This window comes from Oryctolagus cuniculus, chromosome X (assembly GCF_964237555.1).
Source record: "Oryctolagus cuniculus chromosome X, mOryCun1.1, whole genome shotgun sequence".
Taxonomy (NCBI): Eukaryota; Metazoa; Chordata; class Mammalia; order Lagomorpha; family Leporidae; genus Oryctolagus; species Oryctolagus cuniculus.
Window position 1 is genome coordinate 1,542,330 of NC_091453.1, and position 26,531 is coordinate 1,568,860.

Here is a 26,531-nt window from a genome sequence, read left to right on the forward strand (position 1 = left end):
TTGCTGGGATGGGAAGAGAGTGAAGGATGAGTCTATGGAGGGCAAGAAAAGCAGCCCTGGGCCTGGGCCCTCCTTATCTGCCTGCACTGATGCTAACGTTCATCTATTCAGAAGACCCAGTTAGGGAGCGAATGAGCAGGTATTGTTCTGTTCTGTGTTTAATGCATCTCTCAGTTCTGGAGCCTTTTTTTTTTTTAAGAGGGGGAGGTATTATTAACAAAGAGGTCTTACCTGCAGAGTTCAAATGAGTTTTTCCAACATTTTATTATGAACACTTTTAAGATACGTAAAAAGTTGAAAAAAACTCATGTGAACATTCTTATCCACCACTCAAATCTTCCATTGAAGTTTTAGTCATCTTGATCACGTTCTCATCCACATGTCTGTCCACAAATGCATGAACTTTGCTTCTCTGATCATCCCTGTCTTCCACATCCCTCTCAAAATAGAGGACATTTTCATCACTTAAGAAAGTTCTCCATTCTGCTTTGAAATAGTCTGTACAATAAATCTGTTTTTGAAAGGTGCTTCAGGAAAAAAAAAAAGATTTAAAATCTGCAACCCCAGGGGTCAGTACTGTGGCACGGAAGGTTAAGCTGCTACTTTCAAAGCCAGTATCCCATATGGGAGCACCGGTTTGAGTCCTGGCTACTCCACTTCCTATCCAGCTTCCTGCTAGTGTGCCTAGGAAGGCAGTGGAAGATGGCCCAAGTGCCTGGGTCCCTGCCACCCACACAGATGGAATTCCAGGCTCCTGGTTTCAGCCTGGCCCAGCCCTGGCTGTTGGGTAGGGAACCAGCAGATGAAGATCTCTCTCTCTCTCTCTCTCTCTCTCTCTCTCTCTCTCACAGTTTTTAAATTCTGTGAGCTGTTTAAAATTCACACTCGATGTCCTAAATAGCACTCTGGCCTCAGAATCAGCCCTAAAGGCATTCGGATCTGGCTGAAAAGCCCATGAGAGTATTTCAGGCATGGAAAGCCAAGACACTCTGGCAAAAGATCTCTGCGAGTGAGATCCCAGTGGAAAGAACAGGTCTTCAAAGAAGAAGGGAGGAGAGAACCTCCACTTTGACTATGACCTTGTCTAAACAAGATAAGCATCGGAGAACTCAGAGGGCTTCCATAGCCTTGGAAACTCATGACTGGAGCATAGGGAGACTACTGATGCCATAGACAGGAGTGTCAATTGGTAAAGTCAACAACAGGAGTCACTGTGCACTTACTCCTCATGTAGGATCTCTGTCCTTAATGTGCTGTGTATTGAGATTTAATGCTATAACGAGTACTCAAACAATATATTTCACTTTGTGTTTCTATGTGGGTGCAAACTGTTGAAATCTTTACTTAATGTATACTAAACTGATCCTCTGTAAAAAAAAAAAAAAAAAGAAATTATCAACTCCCAACTTGACTCTCACTGGGATTAAACATGACAATAGGTCTGATCTGATTTCATCATCATTTAAAAAAAATCATCTATTATTTTTCACTTTATGTTTCTGTGTGGGAGCAAACTGTTGAAATCCTTACTTAATGTATACTAAGCTGATCTTCTGTATATTAAGATAATCGAAAATGAATCTTGATGTGAATGGAAGGGGAGAGGGAGTGGGAAAGGGGAGGGTAGTGGGTGGGAGGGACGGTATGTGGGGGAAGCCATTGTAATCCATAAATCGTACTTTGGAAATTAAAAAAAAAAGTAAATCAGTATGTACGATAAAAAAAAAAGAAATAATATTCAATTTATATTCTTAAAATATAACAAATGATATCTATTTTTTTTAGGTAGGAGAAGGCAGAAGTGCAAAGATTGTGTACCTTATCCTTAGTGATAAATCTGAAATAATTTAATTTAGAAGTTTATTCAGTAAAATGATCTTTTTCTCAAAATTGTATGCCATTTTTCAATAAACAAAACAATTACTATAAAAACAAACAAAAAAAATTCACACTCACACACACTCATTTTCTCTCTCTCTCTCTCTCTCTCACACACACACACACACACACACATACACACACACTCAGACCCATCCCTAAACCTGAATGACTTGGCCCCAAATGTTTAAGATCCACCCAGAGCAGACAATGAACAACTCTTCCCTTGGCTGTCTATCTATATGCCAGATGTTGTGTTAACAAAACAAACTGTTCCTTTCTGTTCCGACATCATGCTGTTAACTTCAACTTTCCAGTCAGGCTTCATCTTCAGTTTGTTGTGTCTCCAGGTAGTATCAAATATGAATATAGTGCTTATTGTACATAATTCCATTCTAGCTTCCAGTGAACGCATGTCTTTCAATCTGTCCTAAGATAGAGCAGCTCCAGGGATGTATAATCTTTGAAATATGAGTGGGTTTCACATGGCCTGCGAATTCCCTGGAATTGTCCACACAACTTTTCAGGTGTGTACATGTTTCTGTGAAGAGGGTACAGAACATTGGCCAGCTTACCACCAGGAGCCACAGGCCCAGGAGATCAGAAGCAGCAACAACCCACCATTCGCACTCCCAGTACCTGCACTTAATTTCACAGATAGTCATGGAATGGACCCATGGCCTGAAAGACATGCTGTGCTTCCCCTGACAGACAGGAACCTAGAAATGGCGAGCTCAAAACAGTTAGGATTCCCCCCTGTGCCCTCAGTGGAAAAGGAAGCCTGGAAAGGGAATGCAGGGCAGAGCTCAACGCTGGAAGGACAGGGCTGACTGAGGCTGGAGTCTGGGGCAGAGGGAGCGAGGAAGAAGAAACACAGGACAATGATACGGCTGTGACGACGGATGGACTGAAACATAAGAGAGCAGCATCTCTACAGAGAACATCTATAATTGATAAAAACCCAGCACAAATTGAGTCTCGTTAAGAAACGTGAAGGATGGGGAAACACACACACTTGGGTGGATGCCAGATGGTGTTTCTTCATCTTTCCATTTCACAGTTCTCCCTCTCTGAGATCTTACAAGACAGAGTAAGTTGAAGCCATCTGTAAGTAATGCTATGCACTCACGATTCGCTCACTCTTTGTCTCTGTTATTAACCCACACACTTCATCCTTAGAGCTCGGGTCTACCATCATTCACTGAGTATCTGCCGTGGGCACCCACTGCTGGGGGAGCTACCCAGACAACTAAGGCACAGCCAGGCGGGTCCAGCGGCTGCTCAGTGCTCCTATGCCTATTCAGCCTGACTTACAATCACACTCCACAATAAACCCCCTTTCTTCTCTGCTTTTAAAAAGTTTTGCCATTGAAAATTGTTGAAGAACCTTTTCAAAGCACAAATGATCATTTTCTTTATTATCAAAAGGACAGGTAATTTTTTTTTTATTTGACAGGTAGAGTTATAGACAGTAAGAGAGAGAGACAGAGAGAAAGGTCTTCCTTTCGTTGGTTCACCCCCCAAGATGGCCGCTATGGCCAGCCCGCTGCGCTGATCCGAAGCCAGGAGTCAGGTGCCTCCTCCTGGTCTCCCATGTGGGTGCAGTCGCCCAAGCACTGGGGCCATCCTCCACTGCACTCCTGGGCCACAGCAGAGAGCTGGACTGGAAAAGGAGCAACTGGGACAGAGTCCGGTGCCCATATGGGATGCTGGCACCGCAGGCGGAGGATTAACCAAGTGAGCCACGGCGCCGGACCCAGGACAGGTAAATATTAAAATATTTTAAGGATGCGAATGTGTGGAGCATGGAAACAAAATCTATAATATTCATACCGACCTTGACATAAACACTGTTAGCAATTTGGTATTTGTGCTTTCATGGTTTCTTCCTTTTATGTGCTATATATTATTTGCTTAGAAACTAGAACAGGGGCCGGCGCTGTGGCATAGTAGGTAAAGCCTCTGCCTGCAGTGCCGGCATCCCATATGGGCGCTGGTTCAAGTCCCAGCTGCTCTACTTCCGATCCAGCTCTCTGCTATGGCCTGGGAAAGCAGCAGAAAATGGCCCAAGTCCTTGGCCCCTGCACCCATGTGGGAGACCCAGAAGAAGCTCCTGGCTCGTGGGTTCGGATTGGCGCAGCTCCAGCCATTGCAGTCACTTGGGGAGTGAACCAGTGGATGCAAGACCCCCTTCTCTCTCTCTCTCTGCCTCTCTCTGCCTCTCCTTTCTCTGTGTAACTCTGACTTTCAAGTAAAATAAATAAATCTTTAAAAAAAAAGAAACTAAAACAAACTCAGTGTTCAACTTTGGACAATTTTCTATGTCAAAACATAGAGAAGTAACTCAGTCTTGGGAAAGAGTGCATAGCATTCCATCGTAAGGACCTGTCATAATTTATATAACCAATCCCCTCTTCATGGGTTAAAGCTATTAAAATTGTTTATGCATTTGACAAAATGTCAAAGCTCTCAATTGATCAACTTTTTTTTAAATTTGGGACCACTTTGATTGTTCTAATCTCTTTCTCCTCCATCTTCTTTGCTTCCTCCTCACCCTCCCACCAGAAGCTTGGTCCACACATACTTGCCTAGGTCTGTTTTCTTTCCATTTTTATCTTTTCTACATGATCCAGAAGGACCAAACTTTTGCTCCTAGGAATGGCCAAGTGTACTTATTAAGTGCATCCACTTATTTGTGCTCTTTGCAGAAGTCTTCTATTAGGACAGAGTCCATCTCTGGCAGTTAACAACACAGTTCACAGGGCATATGCATATGCACTGCTTGCTTTAAACCTTGTTTAATTTTCACTAAGTATCATTTCTTAAGGCTACCACAAGGGAAACAGTGCCACATTGTGTGAATGTTTATTACATGTTCAACAACAACCACATTTTATCAGAGTTCCCTCTCTCCTAAGAGCAGGATTACATCAGCAAAGAGCTCTGTGTAAAAGTTTCAGGGCCTTGCATCTTTTTCTTCTTCTACTTCTCCTCCCTTTTTCAGGCCCTGCACCAGGAACTGTGCCATTCCCAAACGCTCACTGCTCCGTCAGAGGTCACACCCCCATTTGCTTTTCTTCTGCAAGTGTGGTCTCCAAGCTACTGTCAGCTGGGAGGCTCTTCCCTTCCCTTGGGCAATGGTAAATAACAGCTGGGATGGAGACGGCATTTTTCCTTCTGGCCCTTGAGGAGAGTTAAGTCAGTAACAAAGTGAAGTCAGATCACTTCTAGCCAAATACAAAACATGTAAAATGTTTCTTTTTGTCGCTCCCCGTCTTCGTGGAGGAACAACACAGGACCCTGCGCTGTTCTTTTGTCTGCTAGGCCCTCCCCGGGTTTGCTGCTGGTTCTTCCCGGGTTGGCTACTGTCCCTTCCACCTCCGTGGAAGGGCGGTTCCCCCTGCCACTTTCCCCACTTCCACGGGGGAGCGGCACACCGCCGGGCGGCTCTCTCGGGGGCTGCACAGGTGTTCCTTCAGATAGATGTTCCTGGTGCATGTTGTCTCTCTCCTCCTTTATAGTCCTCTTCCGCCAATCCCAACTCGGCTGCCCACACGCCGAGTACGCTGCTCTCCTCCAATCAGGAGCAGGATCAGCTCCTGGAGGTCATCACTCAAGTTGGCAAGAGGCAGCTGCGTAGAAGCTGTTTTCTCCTCTCCCAGCGCCATATTGTGGGAGAGCAGATGCATAGAATAAGTCTTAATTCCAGTAACAGTCTAGTCCGAGTTGCTCCCCACACTTTTAAATATGTAAATCATTTTCTGTGGCATTTGCTTGAATTTCCAGGGAGGTTCTCAATTCTTGCAAATGTCCCTAGTGACAGCCTTTCTCAGCCTACATTTCTTGCTTTGACCCAGATCATATTCCTTCTACCTCACTCTTAGGCTTCATTATTCCAATGAGCTTCCAACTACTCCTTCTGCATGTATGTAGGGAGAAAGCAGACAAACAGGACCTCGTGACGTACCACATCTCTAAGAGAGGTCAGCTCTGGGGAAAGGAGAGAGACACACAGGACAGAAGAGGGAATGCACTTGCCCCAAACTCTCGGTCATCCTGGCTGCCAAGCCCTGAAGCACCCCTGATTCCTAAGAGCCTCCCCGACCCCAGAAGTGCCTGCACACAGCAATTGCCGCACCATGGAGCCACGCCTGGCTTCTTGGGGCAGAAGGCAAAATTGCTTGGTCCTCCCTACACCTGCCTCCATTCCACCACATTATTTTGTAGTTTTTATTTTGAAATAATTTCAGACACACAGTAAAACTACTATTGAGAATGACTATACACGATCACTCAGATTCCTGAAAAGCTAACATGTTATCCTGCCATAAAAATGTCATTCTTTTTTTGAAATACTTGAGAGTAACTTGCACACATAACACCCTCTATCTTGAAATAATTTTCAGTCTATAGTTCCTAAAAATAGGGATATTTCCCTACAAAAGCATAGTGTACTTATAAAAACTATGAAATTAACACTGATACTATTCTATTCTCTATATACAGATTTTCAAATTGTATCAACTGTCAACTGTTGGGGTAATCCCTTTTATGGAAAAAAGAAAAACAAATTTCTAAGCCAGAATCCCACACTACCATTAGCTGTCCTATCTAATCTTCCTTCATCTCAAGCAGTTCCTCAGTGTTTTTCTTCCATGAAATGTACAGACTAGTTATTTCACAAAATGTCCCTCAGTTCGGATTTCCTGTATATTTCCTCATCATTAGAATGAATTGTTCACTAATACCTTTCCCTCCAAGATTTCGAGAACTTTCATTCATCTTCAATATTTTTATTTTTTAATTCACAAGCACACAAAGGATGAAACTAATGGACATATATGTTGCCATATTTATTTCTTAAAGATAAGAAAGGAAAGATCCTTTCTTTTCAAATAAAACTGTACAGGAGAAAGCAGTGACCCCTAACTGGTTACCTCCAATCCATTTTCTACACACAGTGAACTGGACATCTCTAGAAGCCCCACTTGAAACCCTCCAGGCTCCCTGTTCTCCCAGGACAAGCCTGAACTCCTCATCCTGACAAGTAGATGCTTCTCAACCTGGTCTTACACTTCTCCAGGAATATTGTCCTCTGTGTGCTCTCCCTTCATATTTAATTCAATCCAGCAAACCCCTCCTGGGGAACAGTGGAAATACAGAGCAACAGCACATTTTAAATGGGCTTTAAAACGAGGGTGTTTGGTGCAGTGGTTAACAAACCACTTGAAATGCCTGCATTTCATACCAGAGTGTCTGGGTTTGTGTCCTGGTTCTGCTTCTGATTCCAGCTTTCTGCTAATGCATGCCCTGGGAGGCAGCAGGTGATGGCTGGAGTATGTGGGTCCCTACTTCCCACATGGGAGACCTGGAGTGAACTCTGGGCTCCTGGCTTCAGCCTGGCCCAGCTCTGGTTGTTGCAAGCATTTGGGCAGTAAACCAACAGACAGAAAATATCTCTTATTTCTAAATAAATAAATAATAAAATGGACTTTCTTGAGCCCTGGTGAACAAATCAACTAACAAACTATAAAACAAAAACCAAAATGAACACATATAATTATAGGCAGGAAGTATAGGTTTAAACATCAGCATATCACCTACTGGGAAATCTGGGACCAGGCATGTTTCTTGAAAAATATATTTTTCTAGAAATGATGCTTTTTTTTAAGATTTATTTTTATTTCATTTGAAAGGCAGAGTTACAGACAGATCTTCCATCCACTAGTTCACTCCCCAAATCGCTGCAATGGCTGGGGCTGTGCCAGGCCAAATCCAGGAGCCAAGAGTTTCTTCCAGATCTCCCATGTGGGTGCAGGAGCCCAAGCACTTGGACCATCTTCTGCTGCTTTCTCAGGTGCATTAGCAGGGAGCTGGATTGGAAGTGGAGTACTCGCGCCTCAAATCGGCACCCATATAGGATGTTGGCATCACAGTCAGCAGCTTTACCCACTATGCCATAACGCCAGCCCCGTGACTGAGTATTTTAACATGCTATTGGTGAGTAGAGGGCTTTGCAAAAAACTACCCGAGTTATTTTTCCTCATTTATTTATTTATTTATTTATTTTTACAGGCAGAGTGGACAGTGAGAGAGAGACAGACAGAGAGAAAGGTCTTCCTTTGCCGTTGGTTCACCCTCCAATGGCCACCGCGGCTGGCGCACCGCGCTGATCCGATGGCAGGAGCAGGTGCTTCTCCTGGTCTCCCATGGGGTGCAGGGGCCAAGCATCTGGGCCATCCTCCACTGCACTCCCTGGCCACAGCAGAGAGCTGGCCTGGAAGAGGGGCAACCGGGACAGAATCCGGCGCCCCGACCGGGACTAGAACCTGGTGTGCCGGCGCCGCTAGGCGGAGGATTAGCCTAGTGAGCCGCGGCGCCGGCCTATTTCCTCATTTATTTTTAAATTTTTATCCATGAAGTAAATCATGTGTTTCATACAGTGAACAAAATTAGCTGTTGCTTTCTCCATGAAAACACCCCCAAATCTAAAATTCTCTACAAATCCTTCAGGTTTGTGACATTCTCCCTGAAAGTAGAGAACAACTCTCTGCCAAGCTATCAGGCAGGAACCCTTAGGAAAACTCACCACGCGTCTCTGCAGGCTTACTCACATCTCGTTTTTTAATCACAAATGAGACAGAGCGGGAGGGGGAGGGTAGAATCACTGCTCATAGCTGAGTCACACCTGGAAAACCGCGTGGCACTGTGAACCAAGATCCTAAGTGTGGCAGCAGACTCTGAGGTGTCCCCATGCCTTTTGCCTCTTGGAGTTGCCCCCTGCCATCTCCTCTCTCTCTGTGGGCTGTGCCCGGACACTTGCTTCCAACCAGGAGACTACAGCAAAGGTTAGGGGATGTCACTTTCGAGATTGAGTTACCTAAGGACTCTGGATTCCATGCCTCTCATCGTCTATGCTTTCTCACTTGCTCTGCTGGAGCCAGCGGCCACGTTGTGAGCTGCCCTATAGAGAGGCCCACGTGGCAAGGAACCAAGAGCCAACTCTAGCAACAACCCCACGAGTGTGAGCTTGCAAAGTACATCCTTCTCAACTGAGCCCCAGAGGACATCTTGACTGCAGCCTTGTGCGGGTCCTGAGCCAGAGGGGACAGCTAAGCTCTGAGGCATGCTGAGACAACACGCATTGTTCTGGGCACTAAGATTTGGAGCCGCGTGTTCTGTGGCCTATTGATAACCAATACAATAATATTTATTTAAAGATATCATAATATGATTTACCAAAAAGCTACCATATGCATGGCAGTCAAATCTGTTTTATAAACCAAATGAGGAAAATGTGGCTCCTTGCCTTTTTTCCTCTTGAAAGTAAACACAGAAGCACAAAAATATGTTGACAATACTTAAGAGGCTGTGTTAGTTTCCTAGTGCTGCTGTAACAAATTGCCCAAAACTTAGTGCCTTGAAGCAACATGAGTTTCTTTTCTCACAGCTCTGGAGGTGAGAAGCCCAGAAGTGGGTGTCAAGGACCTAAAATCCAGGACCCCTTCTGGAGGCTCTGGAGCAGGATGTGTTTTGGCACTTTTTCCCCCTTCCAGAGGCTCCCTCCGCCCCTTGGCTTGTGGCCCTTTCTATTTTCAAAACCAATCATCACATCGCTTTTTTTTATTTGGACAGGCAGAGTTAGAGAGAGAGACAGAGAGAAAAGTCTTCCTTTTCTGTTGTTGGTTCACCCCCCAAATTGCTGCCACGGCTAGCGTGCTGCGCCCATCCAAACCCAGGTGCTTTTCCTGGTCTCCCATGGGGTGCAGGGCCCAAGCACCTGGGCCATCCTCCACTGTCTTCCCGGGCCACAGCAGAGAGCTGGACTGGAAGAGGAGCAACCGGGGACAGAACCCAGCGCCTTGACCAGGACTAGAACCCGGGGTGCCGGCGCCGCAGGCGGAGGATTAGCCTAATGAGCCGCGGCGCCAGCCCATGACATCGCTTCGACCTCTGCTTCTACGGCCACACCTCCTTCCCTCACTCTGACTTCCCTGTCTGCGCCTCCACTTACATAGACTCTTGCGGTAACATTGGACACACCTGGATTATCCAGACTACCCTCCCCACCTCAGGAGCGCAATCTAGCTGATTACATCTGCAAAGCCCCTTTCACTGTAACATGATACGTCCACAGGTTTTTGGACCTGGACATCTTGGGGGGGGGTCATTATTCAGCCTACCACTGAGAGTTAGATGATATGTTCTCTCACAAAATGTTGTTTATTGATCTATATATACCTTTTTTTTTTTATTTGACAGGTAGAGTTATAGACAGTGAGAGAGAGAGACAGAGAGAAAGGTCTTCCTTCCATTGGTTCACTCCCCCAATGGCCGCTACGGCTGGCGCTGCGCCAATCTGAAGCCAAGAGCCAGGTGCTTCTTCCCGGTCTCCCATGGGGGGGCAGGGCCCAAGCACTTGGGCCATCCTCCACTGCCCTCCTGGGCCACAGCAGAGAGCTGGACTGGAAGAGGAGCAGCCGGGACTAGAACTCGGCGCCCATATGGGATGCCAGTGCTGCAGGCGGAGGATTAACCAAGTGAGCCACGGCGCTGGCCCCAATCTATATATACTTTAAAGAAAAGTTATAAGGTGAGAGAAGCAAAAAGGCTCTCAAAGTCAAGTTTTTTCCATACTATAACAATTCTCCATTTTTAACATTCCAGATCATGCTTTTAAGTACCTATGAGGAGAGGCGCTGTGAAGGAAGATGGAGAAAACAAACAGGATGCAGTCGATCAGAAGACAAGGGGGACGTGAGGACCAGAAGGCGTTTTTCTTGAAAAAGATTGTTATTTTCCTAGAAATACAGGTTTATGCCCTTTACAATGAATGATAACAGTCTTATCTGTATATCAGCTTAGTGCAAAGAAAATCAGATTGCCTTGCAAGAGATGGTAAAAGTCACCACACAAAAACACCCTACTATTCTTTCTTTAGCCAAGAGCTAATATGAAAAATGTGGGGTCAATGTGAAAGGAATCTGGTACTGTCAGAGACTCAACAAATGGGATTCTTTGTAAGTGATGCACTGTCCAGCTCAATTCCTGATATCAACTGCCTTCCAAATCATCACTGCACGAAACATCTGTTTCCTACAAGATTAGCACAAGCCAACAGAAATGTGCCTAGCCTGAAGGAAACAGAGATGGCAAAAATCAATTCTAATACTATTTACGGGAAGGAATTCAGATAAAACCTGGCCCAATTCATGAGAAATATTTCCAGTCTCCCTTAAGTGGACTTCCCTTGGGATACAGGCATTTTCGTGGTATCAGGGATGGGGTGGTAGCAGTGTATGCTTCTATTTCTATCCAATTAGTCTGGTAATGAAACAAACAAGTCAACATTAAATTAGTTAGACACAAAGCTTCTGCCAAAAGCAAACATAACCCAGACATCCCTGTCAAATCCTTTTACCATGAGTAACACAACAATCAAAATATTATAAATAAAATATGTCCAGGATCCAACCAATGGCTCACACATTTCAAGGAATAATTGATGCAACAAAGCACCCAAATAAAATGAATTCAGACAATCCTTGGAGTTTATAATGGAATTCACTCTGCAGAGGTGGCTTTAAAAAGGGGGGGTGGTGACCTTTACTTGAACTACTTCATACTAAGATTTAGACAGCATAACTCTATCATCCAGTGTGCCTAATTACAGGCAGCTAAGACTGAAATCTGCAAATAAGAAGTGCTCTATAATACTTGAATTAATTAATTGCCTGGCACTGGACAGAGAAACCTCAAACTTTGGATTTGTCACATAATGCAAAAGGAGGCAGGGATGGAGGGAAAGAGAGAAAGAGAGAGAGAAGGGGGGAGAGAGAGAAGGGGAGAGAAAGAGAAGGGGAGAGAGAGAGAAGGGGAGAGAGAGAGATAGAGAGATAACGAATACCCTGTAACTGGAAGTGATGTCTTAGAAAAGACAGATTCTTTCACTTCATGGCTGGGTTTACAACAGACTTGTTTAAAGTACTTTACAGAGTCTCAAGGCTGACCGTGCATTCTAAGCTGCTTGCTTTTGAATACCTTCAAAAATGTTTTTGAAAGCAAATCTCAAGTTTAAATTTCATAATGACAAAGTAAACCACAAGCACAGCTTTGTAAATGGGCAGATACACAGTCTCTCATAAGGCAACATAGGGTGATGGCTAAGAGCAAAGCAAAAATGCACATGAACCATATACTTCTGCTGGTGGGGTCATGATGGAGAAACTGGTACCCCTTATACTGGTGATGGAAAGTGATTGCCTCTTAGGATTGCAACTTGACAATGCCTTTTGAAATTAAATATGCATATATACTTGATGTGATCATCCCTGGCAACCTGTCTCATCTAAATAAATCCCCATATGGGAAAAGACATGTACAAGGGTGTTCTTGGCAGTCTGCAGCAGCCAAGCTCTAGGAACAACTGAGTAACCATTGGTGGGGAACAGCTAAAGACATCGTAGTGAACCCACGAGTTGAATATCAGCATTGAAAGGAGCCATAGGAGTAGAATGGGAAGGAAATTAGATAGAAAAAGTATTTATCATACAATTCCATTTCAGTAAAAAGATGACAAGATAATCCTATATATGTATATATTTTCACAAAAAGAATATCAGGATAGAAAAAAATATGGAGAGAAATACAGCAAGATTTAAGTCAAGGTCATTGAGAGGAGGAACTGCTATGGGTGAATAAAGGAGCACAAGGAATCTGAGGGCAGCAAAAGCAAAATTCAAGGAAAAAAACATTGCGCTCGAAAGTCAAAGCACATGTGCTCCTGCTTGTACTGTTACAAAAATCATGGATAGTACAGGCATAGGTGTGAGTGAGTTCATCTAATATTTTCCCATACTTAAAAATAGCCAGAGTGAAAGAAAAAAAAGCACAAAAGAACAATATAATGGGCCCAAGGCTAATGCCCAATGACCTTGAGTATAATCATTTTTTAAAATAAAATTGGCTTTAAATACTTGGGAGTTTTCTAATGACTCTTCATTTGAATCAAATGTCAACTTAGAGGTGAGGTTTCTATAACAATATCTCTAGCAAGTAACACCTGTATCTCAATCAAGCACATGCTTGTTCGTAAGCAGCACAGGTCTGAATCTGCCTGCAAGAACACTGCGAGTCATCAGGTGCCAGAATCAGGAGATGGACACCTTACACGCCCTGCCTTGTCTGGTAAGTCTTTTTCGTGGCCTTGAGCAAGTAGTTAATGTGTTGGGCCTTAGTGTCCATACCTATAAATCAATGAGTGTGGCCCAATAGGTCTAGCTCTAATGTTGTGAGTCTCCCTTGATTTCCTTAACTTGGAAGGTGCCAACAGTATTTGCTAATTTAAACACTGTTAAACACAAAGGTCCAAGAACTTGGTGCTGAGCTTCAGAAACAAGCATGTTCCAGACAAAGCAGTCCTTTGTTTCCCATCCCTCCCCCTGATATGATTACTAAACTCCAGAACCCCTCATACCTTCAGGAATAGGCTGGGAATGCTTTGCTCCTTGGTCCAATTTGAAGTCCAAATATAAGGTTGGTGTGCGAGTAAAAACCTTGGACTACAAAGAAAAAGGAAACCATTAGCATTCTTGTAAGAATAAGGTTCTTTGCCTCAGCTGGGCCCTTCAATAACAGGCCTTGGCCTAGATCCATTATATTTATAGTCCCTCCTAGGGAGCTGTTAACTTTAACTGCTGTTAAAGGCCAGGTGGGCTACAAATACAGACCATCTTATGGGTATGGTCTAGAAGTTAGCCCTTCTACCTTTACAGTATGGTTGACAGGCTAATTTCAGGATAACAGCTGTCTCTCTATAGCTTTTTCTCAAATATGGACTAATGTTAATAATTTATTGCCCAATATTTGCTCCAACTTTCTAACCTCCAGCCTTCCACTTGAAATGGTAGGTTATCTCATATCCAAATGTGTGTATATATATATATATATATATACATATATATACACATATATTACATATATATATGTTTTTAGCTTGGCCTCTTGTAAAAAACAGGATGTGTACCACTTCTTGCTTGAGAAATATACAACTTCAAATGCAAGAAAGGCAAACTTTTGCAGGATTTTCTGTTGCAGTGGTTTTGATTCCATCAATATTAAGTACAGTTTGTAATTCAATATAATGTCATCTTGAATCATTGATAGAGATCAATATCCAAAGGGTTAGCACTATTGCTATAAACTTTATGTCTCATTATTTATCACAAAGTCCAGTGGTTGCGTTCTATTTTTTAATTTACAGATAAACATGAAAATGAAAAAGCATATAACATTAAGTTTGGCAAGCATGTAGAGTAACTAGAGCTTTCATACATTTCTAGTAGGTCTGTAACTTGATACATACCCTTTGGAAAACTTCTTGGTATATGTAGTACAGATAAAAATAGGCATAATATAGGACACAACATTTTAACTCATTGCTTTATACCTAACACATGTGTAAGAATCTTAACAGTGCTGTTAATAATAGCCCCAACTGGACATATACCAAATGTTGTTAATAAAAAAGTGGATAAGAGGTTGGCACTGTGGCATAGGGGGTAAGGCTACTATGTGCAGTGCCAGCATCCCATATAGGTGCCGGTTCAAATCCTGGCTGCTTCACTTCCAATCCAGCTCTCTGCTATGGCCTGGGAAAGCAGTGGAAGATGGCCCAAGTCCTTGGGCCCCTGCATCCATGTGGGAGACCCAGAAGAGGCTCCTGGCTCCTGGTTTTGGAACGGCCCAGCTCTGGCCATTGTGGCCATCTGAGGAGTGAACCAGAGGATGAAAGACCTCTCTCTTTCTCTCTCTGCCTCTGCCTCTCTGTAACTCTGCCTTTCAAATAAATAAATCTTTTCTTTAAAAAAGAAAGAAAATGGATAAGTGAACTGTAACATATATATTTAGTCTGGGAAATAGTACAAAGCTAGGAGCACGCATGAAGACAACCACATGGAATAACTCAGACCAATCTCAGCAGCATAGCACTGAGCAGATGAAGGCAAGCAGAGAAGATCACACTCAGTATGATTTCATTTCTCTGAAGCTCACAACAAGCCAAACCAATCTGTGGGGTCAGTAGTCAGAAAAGTGGTTGCCTTGGGGAGGCTGCTAACTGCCAGGATAAAGGGGCTTCAGAGGGCTGGTAATGTTCTCTTTTCTTGGCATGACTGCTGGTTTCCTGGGGATGTTCACTCCGTAAAAACTCTGAGCTGTACACTTGCTTTGTGTACTTTAATGTGCATATATTGTATTCTATAAAAGACTTACATTCAGTAAAAACATTCATTTGTAAAAAGATAACAGATTTGTGAGCCTGCAATTATTTACTATCTTTAGATAAAGCATAATTTTACAAAAATAATTCATGTGAACTCCATGAGGACATGCACATCTCAGCTTTTTTCAACACCGAATCCCCAGGACTGACCCACAGTGTCAGGACCAACTCACAGTGTCCGTCACATAGTAGGTGTTCAATAAATACTTAGGGAATAATGCTGCATAATGGAAAATGCCATGTACTATTAATGCATTTGTTGACAGCATGAATAGATTTTGTCAACATCTTTACCTACATGCAGCAAAATGCCCCTCTTTAGGACAAGTGAATTTGGTAGGGTCAAAGTATGTTAAACATCGTGGAATAGAAAATTGTAAATAATGTTGACTATCAAAAGCTTTTTGCCCTTTCTAAGGATATCTTCTACTGAAGCTCTAGGCTTTAAAATGGTCTGGCAGATGGTTTTCCACAACTTAGAAGGTCAAGCTTCAAAGACCGGAAAAGAAAATCCCCCTGTGCCTACATAAATGAAACCAGAAAGACCTGTGACATCAAGTGCAACCTGAGGCCAAAGATTCACAATCAATCTGAAGAGCTTGAAACCTACACAAAGCAAGGGCAGCACACAAGAGACACAAGATCCGCTCCTCTCGCATCATTAGGGGTATAAGGCACCATCTGGAAAGAGACGGGTTTTGCCGGATGAAGACTTCTAAAATTACCTCTAAAAAGATCAAGGGTAAACGCTACATGCTATCAGATGACTCCTCTGCTTGCACAATATTTTGCTCTCCTTCAAACAAAGGACCCCTCTTTGGTTTAAGCATATTTCCTAATGGCTAGCCCAGCGGCAGTGGTAGCAAGCCTACCTACAGCAAACAGACTAATCACAGGGCGGCTCCTGGTTTCATTCTGACTAGCATCCTGAGAATGTGCTCATAAAACAATATTGAACTGGAAAGCAGGAGCCTCTGATGCTCCTACTGCTTCCCTGATGACTAGGAAAGCACTTACCAATTCTTCTGGGTCTAGTTCACGCATCTGAAATCTTGTGGGGGAACTTGCTGATGTTTAAGTCTACTTCAGGTTCCGAAACGCTAAGTCAGAAATTAATGTTTTCCTCCCCATTCATTTTTTAATTTATTTTTATGGGTTTTTTTTTTTTTTGAGGGAGAGAGCGAGCGAGCGAGCAAAAAATCCCATCTGCTGGTTCACTCCCCACATGCCTGTAACCTCCAGCTGAAGCTGGGAGCCAAGAACTCCATCCAGGTCTCCCACATGGGTGGAGGGACCCAAGCACTTGAGCCATCATCAATGCCTCCCAGAGTGCTCATTAGCAGGGAGCCAGAATCTGGAGTGGAACCAGGACTCGAACCCAGGCATTACAATATGGGCTATGGGAATCTTAAACAGTTACTTAACCACTAGGCCAAACATCCATCCTCCCATTCTAATTTTTAAAATCTCTTTCTGATTTCTCTGATTAGAGCTGTAGAGAAGTGAGGGAGGGGGCAACTGGAGCCGCAGGAGGTGAGTGGGGAGCTGCTGGTTAACTTTATTCTTGCCCTTAACATCAGTCATCAATCTTGCCCTCGTGGTCGGCTGGCTCTCTTCCCCCCTTTCTTCGTGCCTCTGGCCTCTCAAGCTAATCCACGTTGTCCAAACACTAGTAACCTGCCTCTCCAGGACTACAGCTCCACGGATACCCAAGGCCAGGTGCATATACACACACAGAGCACTCTGTATTCACTTAACATTTTTAAACAAAAACCAGTGAAAGATTTTATAAAGCCTCAAACATATTCTATTCTCTTAAAGTGTAAAAAAGGCTAAAGAGAACATTTTAATACATTTGGAGGTGTTTTTCACAACATGATTCTAAAACCCTTTTTGCCTTAAAATTAGATCATCGAGGATTTCAATATAACAGAGCTTGAATAATCAACTGCCCAAAACTAAATATGCATTATTCTATTTTAATTAATCTATAGTGAGATAAAACTCAATTTGGAGTGTGTATAGGTATATATATATATGTCTACAGATATATTTTTATGAAAAGCAGGGAGATTTTCAAAAAATTATTTTGATCTTCCATGGTAACTAATAACTCTGCTGAAATAACAAATATAAATTTGCCTAGCCTCAAATGCACTTGAAAACAAACCTGGATTTAGCTTTCCTATTGCACACACTGTTGATTTTCTCTTTTTTTTTATTTATTTGACAGGTAGAGTTACAGACAGTGAGAAAGAGAGAGAGAGAGAGAGAGAGAGAGAGAGAGAGAAAGGTCTTCCTGCCGTTGGTTCACTATCTAAATGGCTGCTATGGCTGGAGCTCCTCCAATCCGAAGCCAGGAGCCAGGTGCTTCTTCCTGGTCTCCCATGTAGGTGCAGCGGCCCAAGCACTTCCCTGGCCACAGTTGAGAGCTGGACTGGAAGAGGAGCAGTCGGGACTAGAACCGGCGCCCATATGGGATGCCGGCGCCACAGGCAGAGGATTAACCAAGTGAGCCACGGTGCTGGCCCCCACACTGTTGATTTTCAAACACAAAGAAATATCACCACAAAACACATCCTTTCCTGTTTTCTACATTGTTTGTTTTTATGTATAATATTAAACTATTAATAGGCCCTTAAAATGGAATGACAATTTAATTAAATCATTCTTTGTGATTAAAAGTTAGCTATCAATGTATCTATTTCCACAGGATTAAAATAAATTAGTCCATGACAACCCAAAATAAAATATCTCACTTTAAATCTGTTTGAGAATAGAGAGAACTAATGCACTTAAATTCCATCAGTGAAATAGTTCTCTTTTTCCATTTTTTTCATTTGAGTCCTGATTAGGAATGCCTGCAGAGACACTAAAACCCAAAGTCATTCCTGTGTCTTCTTTCTTCCTGCTGCATAGCTCTGTTGAAAGTATTTATGAAATGTTCCTTTAAAGGTTAGAGCCTGTATTTGAAAACCCTAAGGGCTTAAAATCTTATGGTTCAAATATCATGCAGGCAAGCTTCTAGAAGGTAAGTAATGGAACTCTTCATGAGAGGTTATGCGTAAATTCTGACTAACCTACAAGAACAGGTGTGCTACCAATCCAGGAAAGCCTCGTCTCTCCTTCTCTATAAAGCTGTCAGAACTACACCCTGGTGGGGCCTCAGACACCACTACAGTAATGAGCACAGATCAAGCTCTATAAAACCACTTCCTTCTGAACACCAAGCACCTTCATCTTCTGTCCTTCAAAGACTTCCCCTGTACCTGCCTTCTGGTAGGACACCCTTGTCAAGCTGGCTTCCTTCCTCTGCTTTCATTCAGAAATGTGAGCTTAATTAGGAGATGAAATTACTTCCACATGGAAGCCATGTGTCTGACAACATCTTCCCAAGAAAAAGAAAAGAACAGGCTGAGTTGTTATGTATGAATGCGGCAAAGGAAATATCTTTCACAGATAACTGATGCCCATTTACTCCTGAGAGTTGCTGCTTTTACACCATGCTGGCCTTCCCTGAAGGCAAGTGGCAGCAATTTCGTGTCACATGTCACAGCTGTAATAAATGCTTTCACATTTCCTTGGGGAACTATTTCAAAACTATATGATTTAGTGATTTTCTAGGAAACACACTCAAATTCTCAATCCTACTGTAATGCATTGCTTAAGCATATCACTCTGATTGTACTAACAAGTGCCAATCTCAATATCCTATAAGAGAAAGAAACCGTTCCTAGACACTCAGCCTCAAGGTGGACCACCCCTCTGATGTGGGACATTTTGTTTTATTAATACAGTCTTTCTTTTCCCTTTTTTTGCATCATTGCTAACTTCTGATGAAACTCTTTGCATGTGCATCTCTGATCACATTTCTAATTTCTTCCTTCACAGTGAAATTATGGGCCTAAATGTCTAGACAACATGGCCAAAAGCAAATTGGTCAACATAATCAACTGGTTAAACAGCAACGCTCATGCTAGTCCCTGCTTTTCCATGCCTGGTAATTCTGCTGTAGCAGGACAGTTACGCAACTCTGCATGTGCTCTGCACGGCGGTTTTCTCCATCTACTTAACTTCCCTATTACTGCAATCTAGTTTTTCTTTTTCTTGTCACAAATATAGAGGGGAAGGACTAATTGCTGAAAGGAAAAAGAAAGAATGTTAAGAAAAAATATAAAAAAATCTTTGAAAATAGAAAAATGAAGAAAGGAAAATAGCTTAATTGGGGAAAAAAATTTTAAGACACCATTCCCATAGTATGAACACCAGTATTTCAACAATCAATATCTAGCAGTACTTTTTTTTCCCCATGTGGGTGCAGGGCCCAAGGACTTGGAGTACTTTTTTTTTTTTTTAACAAATCAGCATTTTGATCAGTTGTTACACCAACTGACTTGCTTTTATCCAAACGGTTCTTGGTCATACCTGCAAAAAGTGCTCATCTCATCAAAATGTTGACCATCTTATTTTTTTTAAATCTTAGCTAATTTAAAAAGTAGAAATTGATATCACATTGCTCTTTAAATTTGGCAGTTAGTTTCAGTGATATTATTAGTTTAATATAAATAATATTAAAGATGAGTAATATAGGAATAATAGTAGCTGTATATATTGAGGGCTTAGCATGTACCAGGTACTATTCTAGGCTCATCATATGTATTAATTTGGCCCTTTTAATAAAGTACATGCTCATTAACCTACTTAACTTTCATTCACTTGTTAATTAATCCCTTCACCCAAAAAATATTAATTGAAAACCTATAATATGCTAATCCTTGATTATTTCACATTTCTTTTGGGGTGCTAGTTCAAAAACTATGATTCAGTGATTTTCGGGGAAATGCACTCTAATTCTAATCCTGCTTGAATATATCGTTTAAGTAAATTTCTCTAAGTAATTGTGCCAACAAGTGCCAATCTTTAATATCCTAGAAAGGGAATAAAGATTGGTAGATAACAGATCTGTTCTGCCCTTGTGGGGTGTGCTTTCCAGTGTAGAAGATAATTTAACAAATTCACTATAAAATGGTAAGATGTGGGATTTCCTATAAAAGAGAGAAAAAATGGAGAGTAGTAGGAGGCCACTCTAGGGAGATTACATCGAGGTGAAGACTGGAATGGGAACAGGTGAGGTACAAGCTCCCTGGGCAGAGAAAAGGACATAGCACATACGAAGGCCTTGAGCAGTAAAGAGTTTGAAGGGTTCAGAAACTGAAAGGAGGGCAGTAAGGCAGACACGAAGTAATTACTGGAGAGGATGGCAAGATAAGAGTTTAGAAAGTTGGGAAAGATCCAACCAAGTGTAGAACATAGTAAAGCATTTTGGAATTCTTTAAAGAATGATTGAAACACATTGAGGAACATCCAGATGTGTTGAGTTGCTATGTGGAGACTTGGAAATAAGTAAGAAGAGAGGAGATCCCTGAAGAGACTGTTGAAATGGGTCAGCCAGGGATGTAAATAGATGTGAAAGAAGTAAATAGATTTGAAATATATTTTGTAGATTGAACTTTCAGTTACCAGGAAGAGCCTCAATAGGGAAAGCTGAGCGTCTACTTCACTAACTAGGTCAAGAGCTCCAACTAATAGCAGAATATCTACTCCATAATGTGTTCAAATCACCATTTCCCAGGGCTTCCCAACCTCCTCATCTTTCTTCCACTACCTCCCCATGCTCGTTGTCTGTGGGCTTTGAATTGGGTAGAAAAATGCATCAGCACACAGCTAGTCTCTGCAGCACCACAGATGCAAGAAGCTCACTGCCAGACCCCACCGCTCTGCATGGAGGACTCCACCTTCCCCTTTTTCTTGGAAAGTGCAAGGCTTTGAGGAAATGAAAAATAGATTTACTACCTTATTTTAAGCAAACTCCCAAGTCTCACTGTTTAGAATAGGCTGATGCTCTTCAATGCAATGATGTTTTCTGTCCCCAAACCAAAGCACTCTGATCTCTGAATTCTTGATTATTTTAAACAACTGATAAGGAGTGGGAGAGATTAGTTTCCATCCTTAGTGCCAAAGGTATCGTGGGAAGGATTAAAACCCTGAAATCATACAGTGTCATATACATGAAGTGCTACAACAAACAGAAGACAAGGAACTCTTAGGCAAAATGCCAAGGACTCTGTGTAGTGTAGGAGTTAGGGCCAGAAAACACTTTTAACTTCTATCAGATACAAAGGATTATGGAGAGTCTTGAGGACCCAGCTGTCCAACTAACCAAGAATTTTGGATGTGGTCAAATGCCCCCACAGCCTAGTCTCTACAGTATTCTTTGTCAAGCAGCCTTGAATCAATTATCACACTCTATTCTCTCTCCCTGTCACCTTTTACTTCTGGGAGTGGTAGTGAAGAACGAAGGGCAAAAGGGGAAGGGAATCAAGATGCTGACAGGACTCACGGTCCTGACATTGAACCAGGTGCATATGGATTGTGAAACTGGACTTTGATGTCTTTACCCTTTGAGGTACTATCCTTGCCCAAAGTTAGAGATGGCCTGATTTCTTGGGAAATTAAAACCAAGGAAAGAACAAACACTCATATCTTATATAAATAATCCACATATAATCCTATAATGCCAACAATACGATAAAACCATAAATGTCCCATAAATATACCAACAAGTAGCCTTCCTCTCCTCTATCTCCAATCCATGGGTAATGCATTCCAAGACTGAGTCAGCAAAACTATTAACCAATGCTAGAATATTGCTCACAGGGTCTTACAGTATTTTTAATCTTGATTAGTTACATTTGGTATCCATTAAGATATTTTTAAGAGTTCTTAAGTACATCAAGATGTAATGTGGGAAACTATTTGGTAAAGATAAGACTCCATAGGGCACTGGGAAGGATACCTTTGTTAGATATGCTCCTTCAATTTATGATTAAGGAGGAATTTACTATAGTTAGAAGGCTTCTCGTACATGCTTGCTTGCAGGATGTGCTAACACAGACAGGCAGTGGTGCATTCTTGTACAGACATCGACCTACAGGTACCCTGTTGGGGTAGAGAGAGTTGTCCATTCTGAAGCTTCCTTCTATGAAAATGAGAGAAGGTATTCCTAAGCTGGGGAGAGATACATGCAACAAACTTTTGCACAATGGTGTGACAGGCAGGGGGCAATGTTCAAACAAAATGGGGCAAAATTCAGGGAACCTGAATTTGGGTCTAGTCTACTTCCACAATGAGCTGTGTGACCTTGAGAAAGACTTTTGGCCCAGCTGGGTTGCAACTTTCTCACCTACAAAGTGGTTGAGTGTGCGAGCTGTGCTGCTCAGGTGTATTGCTGCCTGACATTCGGATTCAAATAGAAGAACCAGAAAAACATGCAAGAACAGACATTGGCTGGCTGTGAAAAGCATCTGCTGTTATCAGGAATTCTAGACTGTTGCTGACCTAAGAATTTCATTTGGATCATAACAACCCATTACAGCAGTGGCGGAGCTGATGAATGGAGTTTCCTGCCCGATTCTGATATACATGGGCCAGAGATGGCCCCTGTGTTGTTTACTTCTTTACAGCAGGCTAGGACAATTAGCCCAGTGCCCACTCGTGCCAAACTCTAATTCTCACACATCAAATTGCTTTAAATATATTCCAAACAACCTTATTTTGAGCCTTTTGGAACCTACCTCCTTCACATCCCTTGCCAAACTATATCCAAACATCTGCTAGCCAAGCTGCACCCAAGACAAACCTTGTAGCTATAAAAGACCTGTCACTACCCTTTGGAATGCTCTGATCCACAGACACCTCACCTTACTGCTGAATGACAGTCCCCAGACAAGTAAGCCACCCTACTCCTTAAGGTGGTCTCCTGCCCTATCTCCCTTCTGGGTAGTGGGCTCATGCCACCGTCTCTGGAAGGTGTCCAGTTGAGAGGGACGTCTCCTCTCATGCAGTGCTGTCCAGCACTGGCCAAATAAAGTTTGTGTGTTACTGCCTCTTATGAACCTGTCTCTTCCTTGATCAGCCACCAAATCCCCAAATTTATCACACCAACTCACATAAAGTAGGTACTCAAATAAGTCACACAAGTATCGAATATGGCTTCCTGGGAATCCACACACAACAGGAGAGAAAGTTCCCTGCTATTCAACAACAGCTCAGAGAAACTGAGGAGCCGCCCCAATCTGCTGAGGGGCTGGGACCTATGGAAGGGGTCAGCAAGTATCCTTACACAGGGCAGAGAACTTTGCATGAACTCCTGCACACGTAGGAAGTGCTCAGCTCCTTAGCAGAACTACACATAGGTCAAGGTTTCATCTGAACCCTTCCACGTGAATGTCTCCTCTGAGGGAGTCTCTGTCTTTAAAGTTCCCACAGATAAAACCAGCCTGCAACAGCAAATCGGATTTGTGTCAGCTTATGTTGAACTAGTAAGGACCTATGCGAGTTTGTGGTTAAGAACACAAACTCTGGAGTCAGACCATCGAGATGGAATCCCAGCTCTGTCACTTTCTAGATGTGTGACCCTAGGCAAACTGCTCGTCTCACTATGCTTCAGTTCCCTACTTCATTAGGTTGTTGTAAGAGTTGATGGGATACGTTTTCTGTGTTTCCTCAGAGGGTCTGGAACTTACTACCTCCTGAGCCATTGGCCGCTTCTGGAGACCCCTGTGTGTCACCACTGTTGCCACTGTCGCCATCCCCAGAAGCCCTGGACTCTCCTGCCTGACTGCCAAGTTCTATCACTGCCTCAATTATCCCCATAGCAGTAGGATCTTCCGAAGCTCCAGAGCCTGGGGTTGGCCTCACTGACCAACCGGGGCTCGGGTCCTCCCTCCATGGAAAGACCTGGATGAAGATTCAAGCCACAGGATGTGATACGTGGCCTGTTCAGAGGTTGCCGGAAAGGGCCAGATGACACAAACCAGAGGGGTAGAGAATTAGCTCCCCTTGGGGAAAACTTTGCCCAAAGAGGGATGAAAAATGTAGGAAGATTGGAAAATTCCTCATCTTCCCTCCTGCCTTAGAAAGTTCTGAGGTACAGTCTTCTGAAGAAGATTCCTGTGCAGCTAAGTATCTGTCTCTTCTCCCTCTTACTGCCCTGAGACTGCACATAACACTTGCCTCAGGCTCTGTTTTCCAGAGAAGGTAAGTTGAATCAGGATCGAAAGAACCAGTACATGTAAAACACTCGGAACCTCACTGCCCGATATGGTTGCCACTAGCCACATGTGGCTGTTGAGCACATGGAATTCTGGTGGCTAGTCTGAATTGAGATGTGTTCTCAGTGTATAATACACACTGGAATCCAAAGGCTTTGGACAAAAATATAAAATATCTCATCATTTATGTTGATTATATGTTGAAATGATAAGATTTTGAATATGATGAATTCAATAAAATATTGAAATTAATTTAATCTGTTTCTAGTTACTTTTTGAAGTGTTTACCAGGAAATTCTTATTTTTAAAGATTTATTTATTTATTTGAAAGTCAGAGTTACACAGAGAGAGGAGAGCAGAGAGACAGAGAGAAAGAGAGGTCTTCCATCCGCTGGTTCACTCCCCAATTCGCCACAATGGCCGGAGCTGCACCGATCCGAAGCCAGTAGCCAGGAGCTTCTTCTGGGTCTCCCATGTGGGTGCAGGGGCTCAAGGACTTGGGCCATCTTCTACTGCTTTCCCAGGCCATAGCAATGAGCTGGATCGGAAGTGGAGCAGCTGGGACTTGAACCGGCACCCATGTGGGATGCCAGCACTTCAGGCCAAGGCATTAACCCACTGCGCCACAGCGCCAGCCCCTACCAGGAAATTCTAAGTCATATGTTGCTTCCATTATATTTTTATTGGACAGCTCTGACTTACAACTTAGCTTCTTGTTAAGCCCACAAAAAATGTTAGCTATTTTCATTTCCCAACCCAAGAAATTCTAGAGATTTGCTATGAGGGAAGCCTGTCAGTAAAGCCCAAGGATAAAAGGGAATGTGGGAACACAGAGGGAGATAGAGAAAAGGGGAGACATTTATGAAGTACCCGCTATGCTGCTAGGCACATTACACAAGAGCACTTCAAAAAGGATGTGGAAGAATGGGACGAAGACGGGTTTGTTTTGGTGCATAGAGACAAAGGCTTACTAATTTGATAATAGGAATCGCATGTGTCACCTCAACAGCCAGGAATGAAGCCAGGAGCCCAGAACTCAATCCAAGTCTCCTACATGGGTGGAAAGGATACAACTAAACATAATAGATTGCTTTTGGCAGCTACACTATATCCCATCATATGTAACCAACATGTTTTACTTATCCATTCTCTGAGTAGCAAATACCTGCTTCACCTCTGACTCCTTTCTACTACTCATCACACTTGAATGACCACTGTCATTGTCTGCTTGATGAAGTTCAGGTGGAATACATACTCGGTTGGGGGGGGCACTTTCTGGGACATCCATATATGTAGTGTTAGTTTCAATGAGTGATGCCTGCTTCCTCTCCAAAATGAATACAGTTTACACACACTTGCCAAGCATGAAGCATTCATTTCTTTCCATCCTCACCAGCACTTGACACTACTCAACTTTCTAATTTTTGCCAACCTGAAACATGTCAAGTGGTAGCATATTATTTAAATTTATATTTCTCTGTATATTGGTAAAAAGGACATCTCTTAATATTTTTATCAGTCTTTCACAGTTGGATGGAGGGTTTTTGTAAGACCTGATGCCTGTAGTTGTGGGCAACAGAAGTATCTAACTTTTCAAGAGGGCTGGAATTTTGCAACTCAGAGAGAGAAGACAGTACGGATACTGGTTCTGTTTTCCCAACTATGCCAATGCTCTGGACTGACCAAGCACATCAATGTTCTACAGATATAACTGCTCCAGGGCTTGGAGATACGCTTGTGCAATGAAATTTCATGGAACCAGGATTGGTATTGTGATAAAGCTGTCTCCTATTACATTTTGGGGCTGTTGTAAAGTGCAACAAATGAGAACTGAGGTTGAAAGTCCTTATTCTGCTCAAGCAAAGAAGGAATAAAATTGGGTACAGATACTGTACTTAGAATGTAATTTTTAAGTCTAATTTCCATTGACTTAATTGATAAGGGCAAGGGGTTTTGGATCAAAACTTTACTTTTAATTTAGAAATTTGAGAATGGGAGAGGTTTATGTTCAAATTTGGGCTATTTTAATATTTTTATAATGTTTTATGCTACCACTTGGGTTTCTCACATACCTCTCAATGTGCCTGGCAATAATTTGACAGGGAAATAAAATAGGGAGTGAATGTGTAGCCCAGAATACAGATGTGCCTTGGTGCTAAGTTAATGGAAATAATATACCCTGTGTATGCATTTTTCAGATCCTTCAGATCCCAGAGAGCAGAAGTTCATTTCCATAGGAGGAGGTCAACACTGATAAA

The 26,531-nt window shown here is 42.6% G+C and overlaps 1 protein-coding gene across 1 annotated transcript in view; it reads right to left on the reverse strand.

Annotated features, from left to right (window-relative positions):
- Positions 1-26,531, reverse strand: part of PIR (pirin) — a 96,787-nt gene that overhangs the window by 21,520 nt on the left and 48,736 nt on the right. The window contains exon 6 of the mRNA XM_002719917.5: positions 13,355-13,439. Coding sequence (XP_002719963.1) covers positions 13,355-13,439 — 85 coding nt within the window. The remainder of the gene's footprint in view (positions 1-13,354; positions 13,440-26,531) is intronic.